General features: G+C 48.4%; 9 protein-coding genes across 9 annotated transcripts; 3 read left to right on the top strand and 6 right to left on the bottom strand.

Moving 5' to 3' along the window:
• Positions 1–1,748: 1,748 nt before the first annotated feature.
• FIESC28_02448 (uncharacterized protein) lies at positions 1,749–2,725 on the top strand (the record flags this gene model as incomplete). The annotated part of the gene is made up of 3 exons (XM_031156597.1): positions 1,749–1,973; positions 2,034–2,270; positions 2,318–2,725. 3 exons carry the CDS (start codon positions 1,749–1,751, stop codon positions 2,723–2,725), a joined length of 870 nt encoding a protein of 289 aa, XP_031019378.1.
• Positions 2,726–3,279: 554 nt separating this feature from the next.
• On the bottom strand, positions 3,280–5,572 carry FIESC28_02447 (uncharacterized protein; the record flags this gene model as incomplete). The annotated part of the gene is made up of 6 exons (XM_031156596.1): positions 3,280–3,431; positions 3,485–3,964; positions 4,012–4,258; positions 4,312–4,439; positions 4,492–4,715; positions 4,776–5,572. The coding sequence occupies 6 exons, from the start codon at positions 5,570–5,572 to the stop codon at positions 3,280–3,282; spliced, it is 2,028 nt and encodes a 675-aa protein (XP_031019377.1).
• Positions 5,573–7,817: 2,245 nt separating this feature from the next.
• On the bottom strand, positions 7,818–8,695 carry FIESC28_02446 (uncharacterized protein; the record flags this gene model as incomplete). Its single annotated transcript, XM_031156595.1, has 2 exons — positions 7,818–8,217; positions 8,277–8,695. The coding sequence occupies 2 exons, from the start codon at positions 8,693–8,695 to the stop codon at positions 7,818–7,820; spliced, it is 819 nt and encodes a 272-aa protein (XP_031019376.1).
• A 2,060-nt stretch (positions 8,696–10,755) lies between these two features.
• On the top strand, positions 10,756–12,802 carry FIESC28_02445 (uncharacterized protein; the record flags this gene model as incomplete). The annotated part of the gene is made up of 2 exons (XM_031156594.1): positions 10,756–12,484; positions 12,534–12,802. The coding sequence occupies 2 exons, from the start codon at positions 10,756–10,758 to the stop codon at positions 12,800–12,802; spliced, it is 1,998 nt and encodes a 665-aa protein (XP_031019375.1).
• A 152-nt stretch (positions 12,803–12,954) lies between these two features.
• FIESC28_02444 (uncharacterized protein) lies at positions 12,955–14,382 on the bottom strand (the record flags this gene model as incomplete). Its single annotated transcript, XM_031156593.1, has 6 exons — positions 12,955–13,117; positions 13,167–13,316; positions 13,368–13,414; positions 13,489–13,842; positions 13,889–14,201; positions 14,249–14,382. 6 exons carry the CDS (start codon positions 14,380–14,382, stop codon positions 12,955–12,957), a joined length of 1,161 nt encoding a protein of 386 aa, XP_031019374.1.
• Positions 14,383–15,814: 1,432 nt separating this feature from the next.
• On the top strand, positions 15,815–17,078 carry FIESC28_02443 (uncharacterized protein; the record flags this gene model as incomplete). Its single annotated transcript, XM_031156592.1, has 2 exons — positions 15,815–15,983; positions 16,033–17,078. 2 exons carry the CDS (start codon positions 15,815–15,817, stop codon positions 17,076–17,078), a joined length of 1,215 nt encoding a protein of 404 aa, XP_031019373.1.
• A 304-nt stretch (positions 17,079–17,382) lies between these two features.
• On the bottom strand, positions 17,383–18,324 carry FIESC28_02442 (uncharacterized protein; the record flags this gene model as incomplete). The annotated part of the gene is made up of 2 exons (XM_031156591.1): positions 17,383–17,847; positions 17,899–18,324. 2 exons carry the CDS (start codon positions 18,322–18,324, stop codon positions 17,383–17,385), a joined length of 891 nt encoding a protein of 296 aa, XP_031019372.1.
• Positions 18,325–19,512: 1,188 nt separating this feature from the next.
• Positions 19,513–20,296, bottom strand: FIESC28_02441 (uncharacterized protein; the record flags this gene model as incomplete). The annotated part of the gene is made up of 2 exons (XM_031156590.1): positions 19,513–20,078; positions 20,134–20,296. 2 exons carry the CDS (start codon positions 20,294–20,296, stop codon positions 19,513–19,515), a joined length of 729 nt encoding a protein of 242 aa, XP_031019371.1.
• A 401-nt stretch (positions 20,297–20,697) lies between these two features.
• On the bottom strand, positions 20,698–22,451 carry FIESC28_02440 (uncharacterized protein; the record flags this gene model as incomplete). The annotated part of the gene is made up of 3 exons (XM_031156589.1): positions 20,698–21,142; positions 21,228–21,396; positions 21,455–22,451. 3 exons carry the CDS (start codon positions 22,449–22,451, stop codon positions 20,698–20,700), a joined length of 1,611 nt encoding a protein of 536 aa, XP_031019370.1.
• Positions 22,452–22,731: the final 280 nt, after the last annotated feature.

The raw sequence follows: 22,731 nt of genomic DNA, 5'->3' as shown, positions 1-22,731 counted from the left end.
TTTTTTTTTTTTTTCTTACGTGGAGTTGACTGTGACGATAGTAGACAAGACCCTGGAAAAAAGGCCGAGAAGAAATGAATTATACAAGACGCTATTGCTGTGCCGATGCACGAGATGAATCTAATCGTATTGAGCCCTACGTGCATCTCTTCGGGTTGCGGCACTTCGGGCATCTTGCTCCGCTAAACGACCAAGTAACGTTGTTCTCTAAAACACCAATTGATCTGTCTTCACCGCTCGTCTAATCTCCTCTCGACTCGACTCAGTTTCTCAAAGGGTAAATCTTTTAGCCGTGCATTCTTACTCTCTCGGCATTCAACATACGGTAAACAAACTAAACATTATGGGGAATCTCATATCCAATATTTTTCGTACAAGCGCCCACCAATCATTGGACCCTGTAAAGCGTGGGGTTTCTATCTTGGCTCTGCTCTGACCTTTTTTTCCCCAGTGATGAGCAGGATCGTCAGGAATAAGAAAGGTCATGTTATGGGAAAAAATGGCATTCTGCGCTGATGGTCCCCGTATATTGTTGAATAGGGCTTTGATGCTTGAATGATCGGCAATATTACCTCATGCTTCTTGCAGATTGAGCTGCAGCTTGTTTTACATACATACAGTCGATAATAACGAATGAGGATCTAGATCAGGAACAAACAACGTGATTCTAACAGCATCAATTGATGCTATGGAAAAGATACTCAAAAGATCTATCCGGTCCGTCATCCCTATCTTGATCCACTAACCAAAACTCTCACGACATGACCTTGTCCTCTTTACCGAGCCTCACTTTGCAAAGAAGATAAGGGTCCCTTATCCTAGCAACCGAACAAAAAAGGGACCCCATTATGACACTAGTTCGCGCCCGGGTTCTTTCGGAATTCCTCTTCCAAGCACCCAGCTTCACACGTTTGGTGCGCTTTTCTTCCTCCAGTGGGGAAAATCCCGAGCTATCTCCCCTTGTCCAAGGAAAAAGCAAATAAAAAGTCACGACATGGACATTGGGGAATCTGCCCATTGTGATCATCTCTTCTCTTGCTGTTCGTGCGGCTCTCTCGGACATTGGTAACCGTCTGCCTTGCTTTTCGGCCCTCTGATCCGCCTGTTGCTTTTGCATAACTATTCGCCACCCCCAGGAACCGAAACGTCAGCCCAGAATCGGGGGACGTTGGAGATGAAGTGGGTTCACAATCCAGAATCCCTGATCCAGAACCGCTTCTTTTTTGTTGCGGAGCCGTGGGTTGGACTTGGGCCTACGGTATACCTCAAGAGGTGTAGTTTGGTCTCAGCGCTTCCACAAGCTTACCTGTTCCACGAGAGGGTGTTCCAGCCGACCGAATTTCATTTTAAAGTGATGATGTAGGTAGAATGGATGCAGAGCCATGAGTCGTGTGGTGATCTCTATTGTATCATCTAATTTGCCTTGCCACGACCAAGGATTGTCCCATCATGACATATCTGGTCCGATATACGCTATACACCATGCTATCCTTATCGAAGAATTGTACCTTGATAGCTAGATCCAATTGTGCCGTTAGTGAGGTCTTTAACGATATGTCATGATCCCCGAGCTCCGGACTTGATGATGCCGCTCCGGAAAAAAATACGTACCCCCGGTCCGGGGTTTTGCCCGCGCCGATTCGTCCTCCGGCCTTAGCTCCAGCTTCAGCCCGACGACAACAAATCCCACCACGATCGCCTCAACCACGGTATCTCAACCCACGTAACACGGACTTCTCCCCTTCGCGATGACGTCCGCCGTGGAATCCTCCCAGTCCAATCGCTGGTTCACCGTCCCCCGCCCTATTCGAAATCTCTTCAACCACTTTCCCCTCCAAGTCTACGGCCCTGAAGAGCTACCCGTGCGATCCCCCGCTACCGTGCGCCAACGACCTGCGTTATATGTATTTGTCGCCGATGAGGATGCATTGTCAGGGAAGCCGAGCTACAACCCTTCGTGCTTGAAATGGCAGGTGTGTTTTGTTCTTTCTCTAGGGAAAGCGACTTGGAAGTTGCTAACACTGATTCGGTAGACTGTGTTGAAGATCGCGGGTATCGATTTCGATATTGTACCTTCGAATAACCACGCTTCACCCTCCGGCGCATTGCCCTTCTTATTACCATCTTCGTCGCAACCCTCGAGACCCCTCACTGGCGAAAAGATCCACAAATACGCCCGTGAGCATGCCGCTCATGAATTCCCCAACATATCGTCACCACGCCTCGAAGCCTACGAAGCTCTCCTAACACAAAATATCCGACCAGCTTGGGTAAGTAAACCACGTGCAAAACAAAGACTCACGCTAATCTGATGTAGTTATACGCTCTCTACCTCCTGCCTGCCAACGCCCCGCTTCTCAAGAGTCTCTACCTCCCCTCCTCGATCCTCCTCCGCGCACCCCTCCACCAGACTCTACACGCCGCCGCGACTGCCGAGATTCTTAAGACGACACGCCGCGCGACCATCTCACCATCCCAGCTTTTTGCCGATGCAACAACTGCGCTAAAAGCTCTTTCCGCTCTACTAGGAGACGACAAATGGTTCTTTGGTGCTGAGGCGCCGGGCATATTCGACGCAGACGTGTTCGCCTACACATATCTTATGAACGAGGATGCGCTAGCCTGGGAGGACAACTCACTAAATGAGTGCTTGGAAGATTTAGAGAACCTGAGAAGACACAGACAACGTCTGTATAAGCGATACTGGGGAGCAAACAAGTCTTAAAATACCGGTAATGACTTAGAAGAGGCGACCAATCCGTCTTGTAATGCACTGCTAGTCTACTACGGACTGTTGAACTGTATATCCATGTATCATATATGTATCATGAGGAGTTTCGGAAATAGAATAAAATGGGTGTAGATGGTTCAATATCACTAAAACAGAACGAATTTGACATAAGTTGCTCGCTGCTCTTCAAAATTGATCTCGTCTATGCGGTAGACGTCTTGAAACTCGTGCTTCTTTGCCTTTAAGAGGGGAGTTGACCTGTCCTATTCCCCATCGTTGACCAGCCCCATTCCTTCACTCATCTATAGCAATACCCCCAAGGAATTCGTAACCTCCAAACAACATGCTGGCTATTTACAAGTTAATGACACTGCCGTATAGGCTCAGCATCATATGTGCTTCTGGATCAACAAGTATGATCAGGAACGAGAAACGCGACACGAGAAAAACTCCTTGTGATAGCAATATCCTTGGAACGCCGAATAGAACCTGAACCCCAACAATGCAAGGTACATATAATGTAAAAATAGCAACCCTCTTGGTGGCATCTAGTTCTGGTATGGCTGAGGGATCCCATCCAAAACATCGCTGACCGAGGCAAAGGCTCCTTCACCACCATCCTGACGCAGGTCATCGAGGAGTACGCTACTCTGAGCATAAATCGTCTCCAAAGCTGCCCGAGACGATTTTCCGAGAGACACTGTTCACATGTTAGACTGAAGTGGCTAGCCAGAGAGGTATTGCTTTACTTACGCAAAATGGCCGAGTTAAGCTCCTCCGCAACCGTGACTCTTCCATTCCTATCCAAGAGGTGACTCACTTGGGGCTCCTTCAAAGGGTTTTGATACGCCACCAAAGCCCAGATCTCATTCAGTGCTCTGCTGACTTCTACCCGCGGGTCGTTGGCGTATTCTTCTTGAAGCTTTTGGCCATACTCCAGCATACTGTGTTCGAGCTCAGCGAGCTCAGTCGCATTATCGCTTCCATCGGTTTCCCATGAAGTATTTTCGCTTCCATTGAGGTCAACATCCATGGTCTGATTGGTAACGTGCTTATTGCCATTTGGCTCGTTGCGCATATTCAGTTGCGCCGCCTTACGCACCAGCTCGATGAACTTGCGGCACCGTAATCTAAAGTAGACGTGCTCATTTTCTTGCAGAACCTGAGGGTAGTATGCATTAGTATATTTGAGCGCCCTGTCGACGTCTCCCTCAAGTATAGCTCGCCTTATGCCTGCGTCCTCGTTAGCAAACTCACATGAGCAGAGGGAAGTCACCTACGCTGGCGGTTATTAGCGTCTTCATCATCCCGAAGGCCAACACAGGTGTACTCGGTGTTGGAATCAAAATTCAAGGCATTTTTTTGTTGGACCATATCTTCCGCGAAGGCTCGAGCCGTTTCTACATAGCCATCATGCTGAAGAAATTGAAGAACTAAGTTCTGGATAAGGTCGGTTTCTGAAAGACCTGCGAGAAGAGTTGACCCGTCCGTAGCTTGAATAGCTTTGTGCACTCTGTCACGTTCTTCCTGAAACGATATTAGCGATACATTGTGCTGTGAGGTGAGTCATATAAACCTACCCGCATCTGGTCGTCGATGTTATACACAAACGGAGTCTGTCCAAAGTTGGCACGAATATAGTCGCCAGGCTTCTTGAGGCTAATTGTTGGGTAGAGCTTGCCTCTGGCAACATCATGGAATGCCGTTCCTAAGACTTGATTAGTTCGAAATAAACACGATCAATGCCGAACAAGACGCACCTATCTTGACTCCATTCTTAGTAAAGAAAGCATGGTTTTCTTTAAAGTTGACACCACATCCAACCACGTCGTTGGCGTTGTAACTAGGACCAAAATGCCTGCCGATGTTTTGGCCAGTAAAACATCGACCGTCATCCCCGTGATAGCCCCAGGACTCGGGTTCCCAGCCAACAGGTCTTGAAAGCCCGGCTATCTTTGTGCTAAATCCGATGCTGATAGTAGCACTAAAACATTCGTTAGCAAGACATGTATTGAGTGCGATGCCACATATTGTTGGCACTTACTCATCGCGCTTCGTGGACAGTATGTGCACCTCGAAGTAGTATATTCCGCACTGAGGGGGCATGTAATGATCAGCACGGATTCCACATGCCTCATGGTCTCTGTCATTCTGATTCTTAGGCCCAATGTGCTTTATGTCGAGCCCGTTGCTTTGGACTTCGATGCCTGGCATCTGATCCTCCTTGTTCCATCTCGTTGGAAGAGGTGCAAGATCGTCATCCACTTCGGAGGCTGGGGGGCGTTCTATCACTGTATGCGACATGCCTCGGTGAGAACCAGGAGGCAATGGATGCTGGTTGAACGATGTAGTTGAGCCATGTGAGAAGCCATTGGTAGAATTGCGTGTCGTATCGCGAGCCTGAACCTTCGCTTTGTGGGCTTCTTGGAGCTTCTGGACATATGTCGAGTTCTCAAGGTATGATGGGATAAAGAAGTCGTCCTCTTCGTTCTTAAAGGTATTATCGGCGCCAGCAGCCGCCTCCGAGGCCACCAGCATGTTAAAAGCTCGCGAGAATGATGGCAGACCGGTCCTTATAGTACTCGCCCCAGTCTCGATCCCAGAAGCCTCCATATTGATAGTGTTCGTTGGTCCGGAGTCGGTGATGTTCAGCTGGCCGGAAGCGTTGAATATCGAGGTACGAGCGGGATGTGTATAGAAGTTGGGAATATTAGCGATGGATGGGTTGTTCGGAGGGGAAAATCGAGCGTTGCGAGCGGATGGTGATGGCGCGACGGATGTTGAAGTTGATTCGGGAAGAGCTGAGGAGCTTGAAGCTTGACGGTATAGGGGACTTGCCATGTCCACGAGTGCAAGAGGAAAGGCAGAGACACTTATCACCCAGTCAGCCACCTAGTAGAGGCCTAAGGTGAGTTTATTCGTCGAGCGAGGTCCCAGTGTATGTATTTAGGTATGCTTGCTTGTAGTGGGGTGTAGCGTTGTAGTTGGAACAGTTGTAGTAGAGGTAGGTACGTAGGCGCCACGAGGGTGGACAGAGCACGAGCTTCGGATAAGTCCAGCGCCAACCGATCAGACGAGTTACTACGTAGTAAGAAAGTTGAAGGATCAAAGGTAAAAGAATGAACTGGGAGAAGGAAAATACAAGAAGAGACCCAAATAGTGCCAATCTATTTGGCAGTGGCTTGAACCCAGTAAATACAGTACAACAGTGAGTGGTAGTTGGAGGAGATGGTGGACGGATGGTGGATGGCGGAGAGCAGTGGACGAGGCGGATAGAGTGGAGGTGGCTCCCGTATGAGAAGCGTCACCGTCACCACTCGCTCTCACTACAAGACACCACAGCTACCTATGATAGAAAGAAACTGATGGAACAAAATCTTATAAAGTAACCCTTGGCTTATAAGAGAATCAGGAACAGAACACGATCGGTGAATGTCTGTTGACAAAACTACAGCCCGAGTCATGGTTGGATCATTCCTCTCCTCATTAACACATAGAGGTACGTATCACCGCTCATCATCGCAACTTGCGCTATCACTATCGGTATCAATCACGAGGGTCGCTCGCCTCCCCAGCGGGCTTAGCCTTTCAGTACCTGACAAGACCTTGTCTGTTAAGCCAACACCTAACAAACAGCAGCGTTAACTTAACAGTGGAGGTGTAACCAGCTTCCCCGCTAACCGAGCCGGATCCTCTCTAACCTGCATTGCTCCATGATCCGCCATGCAAAACGCCCCAACACGACCAAGTCCATCAAACTGAGACGAGACGAGGACTTGATAACGTGATATCAAAGCGTTTCTCTCTTCCTCTTCAGGCGGCCGAGTATGAATGCAGTAAGACGGAAACGTGGCCGATATACAGTACCTGGAGTTCAAGACAATACTAATTGAATGCGAAAGAGACAAAAGTCTCATTCGCTTACACGCCAGACGAGGTTGTTTGCTGACTTATTCCCAAAACCTCCAATGAGCATCCCAATCTTCCCAATATTGGTCTTGGTTTCAAACATGCTCACTGTTCAGTTCAGTTAGCCCCTCGCAGGATCAACCAGCCACCATTACTTGTCGCCAAACAAAAGTTACTTTCCTCTGATAAACTTGTAAATAAACAATGGAAGCCAGAAGAATAATAAAAACAACCGTATAACTAAACGTTATGCTCCCTCACCTGCCGTGGAAAAGTCACTACCTAGTTAAACTCATCTCGCCCGATGACTAAGCTTCGGTGCTCCCTGCAACCACACCACGACATCAAGACATGACCCCGATGAGAAAGACGAAAGCAAATTGTATCCACTGTCTGCCCATTGGGGCATCTCGTCCCCCGAAAACTCTTCGCCAACCGCTGAAGTCAAAGAATTCCCTCACATTGATGATGATTTCTCACCACAAGACCCCCAAATGTGAACAAAACTAACTTTGGCGCTTTGCATGCCATCATTCGCATCTTCATGCTGAGCGACTTTAGGGGACGTGCCAACGCGAGCAACACCCAACCACCATGTATTTGAGTTTCTCGCGAGAGGCACATTGCGTCAGCTATCTTTAGGATTGCCATCTGCCTAATTTCGGACTGCGAAACAGGAAAAAAATGAAATCCTCGATGTTACCCAGGCTGCGACAAAACGTGTCAAGCACCATCGGATGAGTACCCGTCTCTCAAATTACGGGCGCAAGGATCCATGCCAACATCACATAACTGAGAGGATTTGCTTCATTTGGTATTAAAGAATGCAGTATTTGTATGGATTATCCTCCAAATCTGTCTAACATTTTCTCGTCTTCCCGATAATTGTACATTGCCTAAAGCACTGCCAAAATTCCAATATCAATCCTTTTCCACAGCGCTTCCTCCTCGCTGTTCCATAACGCCGGCGACACCCAGTGTCGTACTCTTGATGAAAAACCTATGACCAAGCCCTTGTCCTCGCTCAATCTGAAAACATCTTGTCTGACTGATTGACAGACCAAGCGTCAGTTATGTATAGACCTAAAACGCCGTCGAATATCGTAGGATAAGAAAAACAAACTCTGGCAACAGAGCAAAATAAATAGGGAAAGTGATGGCGAGAGAGCGCCAATTACTATGAGGCGGCTGCAATGGCCAGAGGTGCGGGCGATGAGGCGTGGTTGCTGGGGGCGCTCTGCATCTCGACGTCGTTGCCGCTGTTACTGTTGCTGGCACTGTTGGCCTCTTGGCCGTTCTCCTTATTCTCCTTGGTGCTGCCCTCAGCAGACGCAGCGGCCGAGTCTTCGGTGCTGGACTCGGGAGCCTTCTTCTGGGGAGCTACCCAGCGAGGAATCTCCCATGTGACGCCCGTGAAGCTCTTGAGCTGGAAGCCTCCCTTGGCCCATCGTCGACAAGGCTTGCCAGAGCGGTCCAGAGCACGAAGGCCAGCGTTGATAGCTCCTTGATTCGCCTTGGGTCCCAATTTGTGGCCTCCAGCAGGCTTTGAGCCGGAATGATCGATCGTACCGTCTTCCCTGCAAAATAGTTAGTATGTGTAAAAATAAGATGAATATTGGAAGTAAAAAAAACTTACAGACGAGGCTTCTTCTTGGGGCCAGGCTTCCCTCTAGGCTTAGGAATACCATCTATTGTTCCGTTGGCAGCGGCAGCTGATCGCTTGACTCCCTTCTTCTTCGGTCCCTCGGTAGGTGGTCCCATAGCTGAAGGGACGGGTGTTCCATCGGCAGGAGTTGCGTCGGGGACGGGAGTAGCTGCGTTCGAATCTGAGGCATTGTCGCCATTCGTAACACTGGCTGCGGGTTGCGAGCCAGAGATGGACGCGGCAGGTGAGTCGGCCTTTGTTTTGATGTCTTTGGCTGGAGATTCCTCTTTGACAACGTCGGGCGCGATCAGGGCACGCAATCTATCAGGGGAGACTTTGCGAGTAACGATTAAAGTGGCCTTGGTGCTTGACTTGCGTCGCGCGTCGGAGGATTTGGCTGGAGGAGCCATGATAGTTGACGATCGAGATTAAGTAGAGCTATTGATGATGAAGATGGTTGAGGGATGGTTTGTTGATGACAGGTCGAGATGTGGAGTTGCGTTGCGTTGCGATGGTAGAAACGGCGACACGACGGATGATGGTGAGAAGAATGGGAAAAGAGCAGGTTTTGAAAGAATGGGAATAGGCTTGTTACGGGAGAGGCGGCAAATAACCAAAGACCCGGTGGTGATCCCGTGGTGGTCAGGGGTGGTGGGCTTTTGGGGCTTGCGTGGAGCGAGTCTTAGCAGTAGTAGCCGGAGTAGTAACAGTAGGCAGAGGGAGAGATCTCAGCCAAGTCCGAGTGTAGGTGCAGGTGGTGATGATGGTGATGGGGGATGCGATGGTTGGTGGTTAAATACAAGTTAAAAGGTTCAAGAGCAGAGTGAAAGCCCTGTCTTGAATATTTAGGGTCTTGCTTAAGGTTGTCATTTTTGATTCTGGTGCTGGGGCCGAAGGCGGCGCACAAGGAGTGAAAAATCGGTTGGGTTGGATTGATTTGGTTTCCCGCGTTTCTTTGCACTCGCACTTTCTCACTGTCAAGCAAAGCAGGAGCGCAGCGCAGCGCAGCGCACGAGCAAACTTGGGGATTTCAGGCCAGGTCCAGCCCGTTCTGAGTTTCTTACTCTATTTGGTCTAGCGCCACTTTCTTCCGCATCGCAAGGGTGCGCTTACTTCCAGCCAATCAGAGCCCCGGTATGTCCTTAATCTCTCCCAAAGCATTGCCTCGAATTCTATTGTTATTCCACTCCTCCCAGCCAAGTGAGCGATTCAGCGACCAAATGCCCTTTCAAATCAAGCTCCCATGGGCCCTCGATCACGCTTCAGCCCCCGAATCGCCCCTACGATGTATCAATCATGATTACAACACAGTTTAGACCATGCAAAGGCAGATTTTACAATGCCCGACATTTCAAACAGTCATTTAAGCTCAATATATCCAACTTTTTATTTTCAGCTTCACATCGTGATGCTCCGAAATGGCCACCATGACACGTATGAAAATTCGAATACATAGAAATCTACTCAACAAAGAAAAGTCAAGCTGCCTTGAAGGGATAAACACCTTAACTCATCTTTGTCCCCTTTTATTTCCCTCGTTCGGCTACTTTGTCCTCATTTTAGACCCTCCCTTAGTTCAGCTGACGATGACGGTATAAAAACAGCAAGAAATGGGGACGCTCAATGTCACTCACCAAGCCCCTGTAATAATCAGGGTGGCGGAACTCTACAAGTCAACCCACCTGCAGAATAACTTGGCATTTCTTTTTGCAATTCAGACCTTTGGCATCTGCTTAACACTTAACTAACCTTAGCTGAGGACAGTTGGTGCATAGTATCACCAAATGACTCACTCGCCTACTGGGTTCTGGAACATCATCACATAAACTTCAATGCTGAACCTTCCAGTGTCTTCATTTGTCTGACTGGTGATGGAAAGAACGAGCGACTGCTTTGTCAGTACCGAGTACAACCTTCGAGACGGCTCCTACTGTAGTCGCCAAGCGGACCTGAACTTTCGTCATGACTCCGCCGAATCTTAGGTGATGCCATCCAATACTGTGAATTTCCAATCACCGAAATCGTCATCAACTATACACCGTGAAATAATTGGGCATATTTACCTCAAGCCCCCGCCGAGATCAACATACCGAACAACCCCTCCTGGGCAACGACATCAAAATACCAGCTTGAACATATCACCGCACCGCAGCATCACCTGTCTGGGTCATATCAGGGTCTTGATAAGAAACCTCCCGCACAATTTTCTCGTATCGCTCTCTCATCGTCAGGAATGAGAAACGCGTCCTTTGTCCGACGTGAAACAACAAGTGTTGATCAATTCATTGTACATCCGCCCGAGACTGAGACATCGTGACATGACTGTTGTTATTCCAATAGTTGGAATGCGTTGCTCCGTCACAACCTGAAGCTCATGGCAAAGATATATCATGGCAACCCATCGAGTTGCATTCAAGTGAACAACACACAGCACACTGATTATTCAATACTTTACACTGAAATCGACAAAATGATACGCTTATACATACTTCTTTGTCTCCTACCTTGCCTCCTCCTAACCGCCCCCTTCACCCGTGCTGCCCTCTTGCCTCGCCTCAAGGTCCCGTTCGACCTACCTGGTGCCATCTTCCATGAACCAGAGACGCGGTCTCTCAATGTAGTCCCTTTCAAGGGGCTTCCTGGACAGTCTCATCATGGTCATCGACTTCATCACACTCTCAGTCTGGTGAAGCGACTGGTTGAAGACCAGGGTGATATGGTTGAGGTAACTGAGGAAGCTCTTCAGGAACTGCTAGATCAGATCAGCAGGCTCCATGACCAGGTCAATGGCATGATGCCTTCCGGTGCGTCGGATAGACAACCTTCTCAAGAAACGGGTGCTTCATCTGGAGACCAGTCAGGTCAGTTGCCTGGAGGTTCTTCCGGCGGATCTTCTGGCGATGGTCAATCAGAACAGCTTCCTGAGCAATCAGCCGAGGCTGATGTTCCTGAGTCAGAGGGCACCCGTGATTCATCTGTGCCTCCTGTGGTCTCTGACCCCTCCGTGCGGCCAGAGTTGCCTGCACCAACAGATGAAGATGCCATTCCTCTCGAGTCGCAACCTCCAAATGCGCCGGACCAACCAGGCTCAGATCGGCAGTCACAACCAGAAGGAACCGACAGCCAAGTAGATTCAGCATTGGCTGCGCCGGCTGGAGATCCTACCCTGACAGCGAATGATGAATCTCCCAACCCCCCTAGCGAGGATCTACCCGAAGACCAACCTGATGGCGATGCTCCTGAGGCGTTGACAGAGCCTGCAGCTGTTTCTGAGAACAAAAGTACGCTTCAGTCCAACGACCTGCCCAACAATGCTATCGTGCAACCGACGGGCGAAGCGGAGGCTCCCACCGAAACACAGTCCAGCCCAGCACAGGATGCCAGGCCTACCGAGGCGATCCAGGATGACAACGCCGATTCCGATCTCGGTGACCAGGATTCTGGAGAGACCAGTGCTTTACCTGGAGGTGCATTCGTAGAGAGTCCTGAGGATGTTCTTCAGACACTCTCGAGCGATGTTGCTTCTGCGGAACAGACTGGGGAGCCAGCACCCGAGGGAACCCAGGGATCATCGCCACCGGATGATGATGACGACGAGTGTGTTGAAGATGAAGAAGTAAGTGGCCTGCCCGTCAGACGTAGAAACCCTAACTGCACTCCAGGTAATAGGCAATTCACGAGCGAGCCAACGGAAGACGTTCCAGCAGCCCTTTCTCTTGTTGCCACCACAGAGAGAGGTCTAGCCGAAGTAGCTGCTACAGCTTCCGAGCTGGCAATTTTTCAACCAACAACGGAAATTGCTCTTGCATCCAAGAGCGTCGAAGGACCAGCCCCAGCACTGGAGATAGAAGCCACCTCGACGCCAGCCATAAAGGTGGTAGAGTCCCAACAGCTCGATGCGCCGACGCTGATTGCAAGCCCTCCTGCTGTCTCGAGGCAGGAGTCGCCGACTACGGCGAAGCTTTCCGTACCGCAGACGTCTCCTAGTTTGAGGACTCTGGTGTTCACCTCCGTGCTCACAAGATCCTCTACTATCAAGACGACTACGACTCGTACTGAGATCGTCAACGCCAGTGAACCCACTCGATCTCTTAAGCCTCCTGGTCATGTATTCAAGGAAGATGCAGATGCAGGCGCCGCTTTTAACAAGGATGGAAAACTTGCTGTGGAGGACGATGAGAATGAGGATGAATCGCCAGGTACAAACTCCATAGTATTCACAAAAAGGAAACGCTAACCAGTCTGTAGAAACACCCCTTCAGAGAACTCCCATTCCCACAGAAGTGGTGACAGAGACCACCTCTCTCCGCACCCCCAGGATGGCAATGACCACCACAATCAGCCTAAGCTATCGAAGCACCATGTCAACTCCCGAGGCCACTCAAGAGTCATCCGTTCCTTCTCTGGTACCATCCGGTATCAGAGGTGGTAATGGAACTTACGATGTGAAACCTACCACTGGGTTCAGAACCATGCCAAGGCTGACGGCAAGTTTGGCAGAGAGAGGAGGGGTGTAGACGCGCAGAATATGTTTTTGGAGTTTATAAATTTACGTGGTCTGGATTATCGATATTAGAATGACTGAAATGAAATTGTTTTCGACTGTTTGCAATCTGAGTTTCCTAAATCGCGGCATGCGTATAGATCAGACTTGACTCTGTGAAAATGTTCACAGCATTTTGCCATTAAAGAACGCTGTGGCCTCGTTATAAATAGCTGTTCTAACATCATCCCCAAAAAGCTTCTGAATCCCATCAAAGTCGTAGCCTGCACCGAGAGCAAGCTGAAGCTGGATGCGGGCATTTTCTCCACGCAGGACTCCAGAGCTGATACTACCGAAACGTTAGTGACCATGGAACACAAACGAATGTTTTTACCTACATCTTCTCCGTCTGGGGGGTTGGAACTGCCAGTCCAAAATAGGGGCGGAACGAAGCGACGGTGACAACGCCCTGGTTGTGTAGATCTTCGGCTGCCTTTATAGCAGCATCACTGAGAGCACCGGGACCGGCACCCATGATCACAATGCCCCTGGAAGTGTCAGTGAGATTGGAGATTGTTGAATAAGATCTAAATACTCACCTGGTGCCGTCTTTAGCCGCAGCATAAAGAAGATCCGCGTCGAAGCCCTCTATCACGATATTAGTCCAAGCCCATGAGTAAAGACATATGAAGACTTGCGGTAGCCGTAAAGAACATCAACCTTGGGTAAAGGCAAAGCAAGCTTGAATGGGCCAAAGTAGTTCCTCGCTTTAGGCAGAGCAGGAGAGTAAAAGAAGTACGGCTGTCCAGACATGAACTGTGCGATATACCCCTTATCGGGCGCTACAAAAGTTGAAACGGTATTGCCATTGGTCTTGGTAGCGTAGAATGCCGATACAAGATGATCGTTCAAAGCAACCATAGCTCCGCGGTCTCGAGCTTCGGGGTGGATAGCAGTTCGAACAGCGTCGTAGAAGTTGAAGGGGCCATCGGCTGAGAGAGCAGAGTTGGGGCGCATGGCACCTGTTGCGACGAAGGGCTTGGAACAGTTGAGTGTGAGATCAACGCCAAAAGCCTAACTTATAATGAGCAGCTTCTTTGTTTAGGGGCAAATTCCTTACAGTATCAGCCAATGTGTTAGTACCATGAACCATGACAGCCCCAACAATATCCGAACCCTCACTGCAGAGACGCTTATGAGCATCCATAGAGATACTCAGGAAACGATCGGGATCTGCATTGACACTACCAGCTCCGCCAGAGCCTTCTGTAGTAATGTTCACGACAGCAATCTGAGCAATATCTAGAACTTCGCGGGCACTCTCTATGAGTGTCTCGGGAGTAAGACCGCCGATGGGACCACCATAGTTGGTAGTGTCCAGTCTACCATTGGGCGAACCAGCGAGGATTGTACCATCACCAGTGTTGTAGAGCCTGGTTGGAAGTCAGTGACACGTCAAATTCATTCAAATCACACTGACACGATCTTGGGCAGACTGGAATCTTTTGAGATCCAGGTCAAGCCGGCATTGCGATCACTGCGCTTGGAGTGTCTAGTTGGTAAGCCTACTGAGGTAGCGACTAAGAGAGACAAGGTCGTCAGAGACTTGAGCATTGAGTCAGATATCATAGAAAGGATTGAAAGAGAGGCGCGATAATTTTGGTTTTCTTTTTAGAAAGCGAACAGACATTGTGTGTTTTTTAACTCCCTGGTAGACTTTTGTAGTTATAGATTTTACAATACAAGCACATCTCAATGATTTTCTGAGTATGATAACAAGACAGTTTACACGGAAGTCTTTTTGTTACACCTATTCCTTGCTTTCAGCCAATTGGCTGTTCGCGAACCTGAGAAACACGATTTATCTATCGTTCAAAAGTCTCAAGTTGCCCTATCTAGGTCCACAGCCAAAGCATATTCTCTTACAATTGTCCCCTAACTGGCTCCAAGCACCTTAATTCGAGCCTTAACTTCGTGCATGTTTATTGTGAGTTTGCGATCCAATTCATCTAGAAATAAATCCGATGTTGTTGTCACATCATGGCTACTCTGAAGATAATGTTATCTGCGAGCAAGCCAGACTCGGTAGAAACATGCGCCGTAAGATCCATCTTCAAATTTAGATATCAAAGAATCAAGCCGGATTGCAGGGAACAACTAGTAGAGAAGATATAAACGAGGGAAGGAAGTGCAAAATAAGAAGGTTTCATATCAGTAGCATCTGATAACCAGAAGAATTCCTATACGACAAGGGTTTGTCATACTTTAAGTAGCCACACAATTCATACATATGTACCATATCCCCCAGTATCTGAATTCCTTCAAATACCCTTGCGCTTCATTCTGATCTCTTGAATCGTGTGTCTAAAAGGATACCTCGCCGGATATCTCATCGATCGACAAACCGTTTGATAGAGACTATCACCTGACAGCCTCATAATCCATCCAAAACATCCTCCTCTTCAACTACCATCAATATGTTCATAACCATAAATATCAATTTTAAATCTCCGGTGATCAGCGGCGCTCTCTTCACTATTTGCGGGTTTTATACCGATTTAGGCCATGTCATCCAATGTCATGTAAGCACTTGGGCCCCATCAAAAACGGTGCCCTCCCCTCTGCCACACTTTAAGCAGCCCAGACAATTGAGAAATCGGAAATGAATCCTTAATGGATGATGAACGTTGGCAACTACTTGACAGCCAATGATGTTACTTCAATATGATGGGTAAGACAGCTGACAATGGACCTCGCCTGCAGGGTCTTGCGCCTCGTCGGCGTTGGTGTTGGTTCCCATGGAGTCTTACATGCATAGACCTCTTTTGAGGTCTTGGCTCCTCATCTCATTCTTTTTCTTTGTTCTTGTTCATCTCAACTTGCGCTCTTTCTACACAGTCAGCCTTTCTTTATTTCTTGTAGATCCGGTCGTGATATTCAGTGACCGAGTAAAGAATAGACGACGAGATGCGACAATGAACCCAGCAAAACTCCATTGAATACATTCTCTCATGTGCTGTGCTGCGCCGCTCATACCACACCCACCATGAAGTTCTTAACCATCTATCTCGTCTTTTTCCCTCTCACCATCGCGCACACACGACAATATGAAGCAATCCAAGCTGCACCGGGCGACCTTATGCCACGATTCTTTATAGATCGCTCGTTCCCTCTAGCTAAGCGTGCTGGAGACTGTGGTTCAGACCATCACAACTGTAAGTCCCACACTCTTCTATGCAGGGTTACTCAACTCACATAGTCCAGGCCTCGAGATCGGCTTCCCTGATGACTGTTGCGACAACGACTCTTACTGCTACGTCAACCGAAGTGGTGATCCGAAATGTTGTCCAATAGGCTCGAATTGCTCCTCCGACTCGCCGTGCAACTCGACCGCTTACTACTGCACTCGCACCGCCACTGCAAGTGGAACTACCACTGAGCAAAAAGGTTGCTGCAATCGTAAATGTCCAAAAACGAGTCTTTATCTTTGTCCTAGCAGTCTCGGCGGGAACTGTTGTGGTTACAACTCTGAGTGCCGTGCTGGTAGTGTTTGCGCTTCAACAAGGCCTGCTTCGAGAACAGATCTGCTGTCACCTATACCCTCTGGCTGCACAACCTCGCAACATAGCTGCACGATCGGAGAGGGATGCTGTGACAATGACCAAGTGTGTACGCAAGTCAGCGGTGAGGGATACTGTGCTTCAGCCACACCGACAGAAAGCGACGCAACGATCATTGATGACGATAGTAGCGATAACGAGCTGTCAGACGGTGCAAAGGCGGGTATTGGTGTTGGTGTCGTCGTGGGAGCAAGTATCATCATTGGCGGTCTCACTTGGATGTGCCTGCGAAAGCGAAAGCGCCAACGAAGTACTATAGGACCGTCAGCTTCCGGCGATGGAGACGGCAACGCCCTTCCTCGTGATGGCATGACAGACGTATCAGGGAGTCATGCCCGGTCAGGGCTAACTCAAGATTACTTTGGACCAGATCCTGCAACAGGGCCATACACAGAGCCAGCCAGTTCACGGGTCACTTCACCTGGCAGAGACGCTGCAGTGCCTATGCACGCACAAAGTCCAGGCGATATTGCGGCGCCAGTCGAGATCGATTCAACGACAAGAGATGGTAGCGATATGCTATCACCGATGTCCAGTCCAAGTCTGTATCATACACCTCTTTCCGACACAATAGACGGCCGGTTCGAGTTGTACGGTAATGATTCAGTGATAACCCCTGATCGCCCGCTGTCCATTGTTCCGACGCCACCGCAAAGTATAATGGGAGATAAAGGTACACGGAAGGATTGATATTACAAGGAGAGGTTCATTCCGTTCTATTCTTTTTTAAATTATTTAGAAACGCCTAACCAGTTCGTTCATACGAAGAGAGCCATCCAATTCTTGAGATTGAATATGCGACTAGAGAAAGAAATAAACAATTATGTGTATCAAAGTTGATTGATGATGCTCAGAACTCCACGCCAAGTAAAAGGGGGGAAATGTTAAGGGCGCCGCCTATCAGTCCCAGCAACGCCGTCCCATCGTCGAATGAAATGCGAAGAAACACAAAAACACCCATTGTCCATGACAATATTTTTCATTCCATCTGTATTTAGCAGACAACACCGCCAAAGGGTGCGCAGCTTCGTAGGTCCTTGACAAGTTCCTCCACACTGCTCAGATGTTGGCTGAGCAGCTCTTGCTTCTCCTCAGTAGTAAGATAAATGTCTCCTTCGGGATCGGAGCCAGAGCGCTTGCGACGGGAATCGGCGTTAAAAGCACCGGCTAGCTTGCTAGGGCTGCGCTGGTGTATAGCGGGAACGCTATCGCGCTGATCGGCTCGAGGAATCGAGGGGATCTCGGGCATGAGGTAAAAGTAGAGAAACTCGACGAGTTTCAGCTTCACCTCACGAGCTGTGGATCTCGACTTGAAGAGTGATGTGACTGTGAGGAGGCCATCGAGGCTCTCAAAGGTGCGGGTGTTGAGGGGAGTGTCGATAAGAGCGGTGACTAGTGTGAGAAGAGTCGCGGATTGGATGGCGGGGCAGTTGTAGGGCTCAAGTAGGTCGAGCAGAAGCTATACATTGTCAGTTTATATTTTCGTGGGACACATTATTGAGCCACATACGTTCATGTTTTGTTCTCGTGCGAATAGAGTTTTGCTTGGAGGATGAAGCAATAATAATCCCTGGATGAGATCAAGAGAGCTCAATATCAAGAGATCGTTACCACCATCACCGCCCTTGGCCATAAGTCGATCGAGAGTGCTGATCATGCGCATTGCGACATTCCATTCGAAACCCTCCTGCAACTTGAAGAATTCTCGGAAAGCGGGATCCCGTGAAAGCTGGGAGAGATCCTTCTGGGGCGGTGTGGATGTATCGCTTCCATCATCGTCTGAATCACGGCTTCGATGCGAGCTTCGAGAGCTGGAGTTTGTGTTTGAGAGGCAGATCTGGGCGAGAAGACCTTCGACCTGGCGAAGGCCTTTTCGAACTTTGGGTCCATCGTAGGACGAAAGGTTGTCGAAGGCAAGCGATAGTAGTGACTCCATCGTGTTGTTGTTGTTATTGTGTAAGTGGGAAAGACGAATAGTGGGCAGCTATCAAGCCGAAAAAGATAAGGTTAAAATAAAAAAGAAAGAGACACCTAAAGACTGAAGCTTGGGTACTCGTATTTTATTTTATTCGAAAAGAAAAAGAGTGTTCAACGTACGATCCCGACCGGACGACGAGCAAAAGAATGGAAAAAATAACTGATGATCGAAAATGACGGTGACGGAGCTCGAGCTCTGAGCGCAAGAGGCAGAGAGAGGATCGACCGTTAAGGTGGATAAACCTAGTGATAAACCAAACAACTGAGGCGGGTGGATTATCGGCACGGCAACGGCGACCGAGATTCCAAGGTTTAGAGGGTCACAAGCCGAAGGTGGTCCGGGGTTACAGGGGCCGTTTAGAGGGGTCTGCGGCCTAGAACTGCGCTAGGACCGTGTTGTCGTCCTGTCATCCAGACCGTTGGGAAGAGGCTGAAGGGAATGTCCTGGTAGAGAGGATGTCAAAAGTTGTTTCTAAAGGAGATGAGGTATGGAATAGGGAAAAGGTATGTGACTAAGGGTCTCAACTCAAATAAGAGTTGGGCTTGTGCCTTGGAAGAATTATTGTTTACATTGAGGTTGGTATGCTGAATGTTTATATGGCAACTGATGAGCTCCCAACCCTGAAAAGAACAACTGACATTCTAGTTGCCGATAAACTATGAAAATTATTCAATGGCTATACTTGTAATATGATATGAATCCTATTCTGCTCAAATCCTATTCAATCACTCTTCTAATCAACATTTCGGCCGAATGTGGATACTCGGCCGATACTCATTAAACGGCATAATGCCATCGTCTGTGGATAACCGATTGGCGAAAGAATGTAATATCAAATGGTCGGGGTTATACAATTAGTTATTTTTAGAGCTTGGCTTAAAATCTTGGCTTTTTAATCTTGCTTGATCCGATCTTTGAGTATGTCCATTCTGATCTCTAAGCCGATATCAAGAACTAGACTCAAGTATAACTTCACTTGGCCGAGTCCCACATCAGCCCCCCTCAAGGCTCGTGCTTCAACGTATAAGCATGGGCAATTAATCTTTCAAAACAGTGACATTTACACCGAATAGATATATGACGTATTATACCTTGGAGCCCCAGATAATATAACTTGGCATTCTAATTACGCATTACATCATCGCTCTACTCACCAGACTGGCGCAAAATCGTCTGCACGGCTTCATCCACAGTAGAAGCGATAACTGTTGGCTTTACATCCAATGAACCTGCAAGACCATCACTCCATCCCTTTCCCTCGCGATCGATCCATGCACTTTTGAGCCCAGTAGCACTCGCACCAGCCACATCGAATGGATTCGAGCTCACGAGCCAGAGTTTGTTAAGCTCCGACTCTAAGCCTGCTGTCTTGGCCATGAACTTATAGGTGCGAGGGTCCGGCTTAAACACCTGAATTGAATCGATGCTCACGAGCTTCTCCTGAGGAAACACATTGCTTGCCTTTGAAAGCGAAGGTGATGTTTTGAGTGATGAAGCGAGCATATTGAATGTGCCGTTGGAGAAGATGTATGGGTCAATAGAGGGGCTTTCTGCCAGCCTCTTAAGGGCATCATCAACATCCGGGAACGTATCGAGACCATTGTAGGCATTCATAACACGTTCCTCTTGCTCCGAAGTGAGCTCAACGCCAATTTCCTTCGTAGCTTGTCGGAACGACCACCTTGTGAGTTCGCTAAATGAGCGATATGTGCCTTTGAACACTGTCAGCCCTATTCAACGGATGTCTCGGAAGAAGCTCCAACTTACCCATACTGTTCGCACGCCATGTATACTCAAGCTGATATCTCCTAGCGAGAGATGCGATGGACTGGGCTTTGTCTTTCCCGTAAAGGCTTTCCAACTCGCCTGCAATTGACGCAGTTGAGAGGATAGTACCGTAGAGGTCGAATGCTACGACTATTCGTGTCATTGTGCTGAGTGTTTGAGGTTTTTGTAGTTGTTACGATGAGATGAGAGAGGTGAGCTCAGTGATGAAGGAAAGAGGTTCAAATGGCGACAATGTATATCTAAGATGAGTCATGGATTTGATTGGTGATGGGTGTTGGAGATACTCCAACCTCTGACATCCGAATTACGACTCTGGGTATCATGCATAGCCCTATGGATCTTTCGCAACCTCCTTAAAGATATTTGATACCGCGTCGCCTCATCAGGATATTCTGAGGTGATTTCAGCTGCATTGACAATTCACCACAAACAGGCGTACCAGAAATGACGGGTTTCTTATCATACCTATCGATCAAGAAATAATTACAAGTTCTAATCAATATCTACCTGTATAACAAAAGCATTCTAGTCAACCAAGCCGTTCTATCTTGCAGCTACCGTAGTATCCGAGCCAGTGTCATCAGACAAGACACTGTTCTGTCTGTTGCCGCGACCGTTACCATTACCACTGCCTTGCTCCTCGTCCTTCTCCTTCATTTCCTTCTTATTCTTGGTAGGTGCAAACTTGCTTCTGACTCGAATCTGCTTGCCGTACTTGTAGAACAAGAACGGGATGACAGCCAAGATAGTAGCAACACCGCCAATGAGACTACCACCACCGCCGACGCCAAGGGCGTCAAACATCTGGTTGGTAAACAGGGGAGCGGCAGCACCACATGCTGATCGTGCTATGGTGTTGGCTGCAATGGCTGAAGCTGCGTACATAAGATAGACATCAACGAGGTATGTCAGGTAGGCGACAAAGATGAGCATCAGGGATGTAGCAAGAAAGGTTCCTGCAATTGTCGGTACGATCCAATGGATGGAGCTGCAAATCATGTTAGCTTCCCTTCTGAAGAAGTATCATGGAGGTTTATAGAGCCATAACCAGAAGAATATGGTGGGATACTTACTTATACTCGGCCGTCCATGCAAACCAGAACATAGTCACAGCAAACCCAACACCTCCGATCATGGCTAATGGCAATCTGTCTTCTGGTTCCATCTCTTTGCCGCCTTGTTCGATCTTCTTCTTTCGAATGCGTGTATCAACCAAGACAACACCACCTCCAATGAAAGCGCCTATCTCAGTGTTAGCATCTGTAAACATACATTCGTCAGACGTTCATGAACAACTAACCTATGACGGTGCCAATCAAGGGAAGCTCTCCCACACCACTGTTCCAACCTCGTTTCTCCTGGAACACGATGGGGTAAATACTGAACAGCATGTAAAGCAATGTGTAAACGACCGACATGTAGACGGCACATAGGAAGGAGATGGTATCGAAGAAAATGACGAATGGTCGAGTAAGCGCAGTTTTGTATATGGTTGACAAAGACTGATCTGTGTCCTCGGTCTGGGACTTGACATTCTCGTATCCAGGAATTTTTGCCTTTCGAATTCTTCGAGCCTTCTTCTTGAGAAGTGTCGGGGCATGGGTCTCAGGGATAGTCAGCATGATGATGGCGGTCGCACCACCAAGCCAGAGCAGCACATAGAAACTCCATCGCCAATCTTTCTTGAGCTCAAGGAAACCTGCAATGACAGGACCCAAAGCCGGTCCAACCCAGACCATGGCAGAGAATCCAGCCATAGCATTGCCGCGCTCAAGAGGGGACCAGAGATCGGCTAAGACACCTGGTGCATTGCTAAGGGGTGCGGAGACAAAGGTTCCAGTAAGGAAACGGCCGACGAGGAGTGCACCAAAGTTGGGTGCCCAGGCACATAGGAAGTTGAAGACGAGGTACAGAGTAAAGGTGATGTAGAAGACCCATCGTCGTCCGTATACTTCACTAAGTGGTGCAAAGATAAGTGGTCCAGCACAATATCCAAGGAGGAATAGAGTGATGGTTAGACCAGCTGCTAACTCAGACACACCAAAGTGTCTAGCCATAGATGGGAAGCAACCACTCGGAGAGCTCGAAGCAAAAGTAGCATTGAGGACGAGCAGCACAGCAGAAAAGGTAACTGCCCATCGTCTAGGGGTGCTCCAGTTGTGTGGGTTGCGAACATCTCCAGGCGAAAAGTCGATATACCCATCCTCGTTCAGGTAAGGAGGGTTTTCATCTTCGAGTTCGGTGGTTCTGTAGGGTTTGTTGTTGGCCGATGAGAAGAGTCGATGTATAGGCGCCATCTTTGCTGGGCTTGATGTTCTTGAGTCGAATGTCATGGATGGCCAAGACTATGAGACAACCAAGACTTTATTTATATCTCATTTTGAGAATAAGGGTCCAGTCATCTACACCACTACGTAGATGATAATTTTCCAAAGTCAATGACACTTTCCCGCTCTCCTAACGTTAGTGTCTCGATACTCGTGGGCTCGGAAATAAGTTACAAATCAGATTCAGGGACGTTTCCCTGATCATCATTTTGCATCACCACTTTCGCTCCACCATTGTCGTCATATCTTG

This window comes from Fusarium coffeatum (genome assembly GCF_003316985.1).
Source record: "Fusarium coffeatum strain FIESC_28 chromosome Unknown BRIP53273_contig_53, whole genome shotgun sequence".
NCBI lineage: Eukaryota > Fungi > Ascomycota > Sordariomycetes > Hypocreales > Nectriaceae > Fusarium > Fusarium coffeatum.
This window is presented reverse-complemented; position numbering and strand designations above follow the sequence as displayed.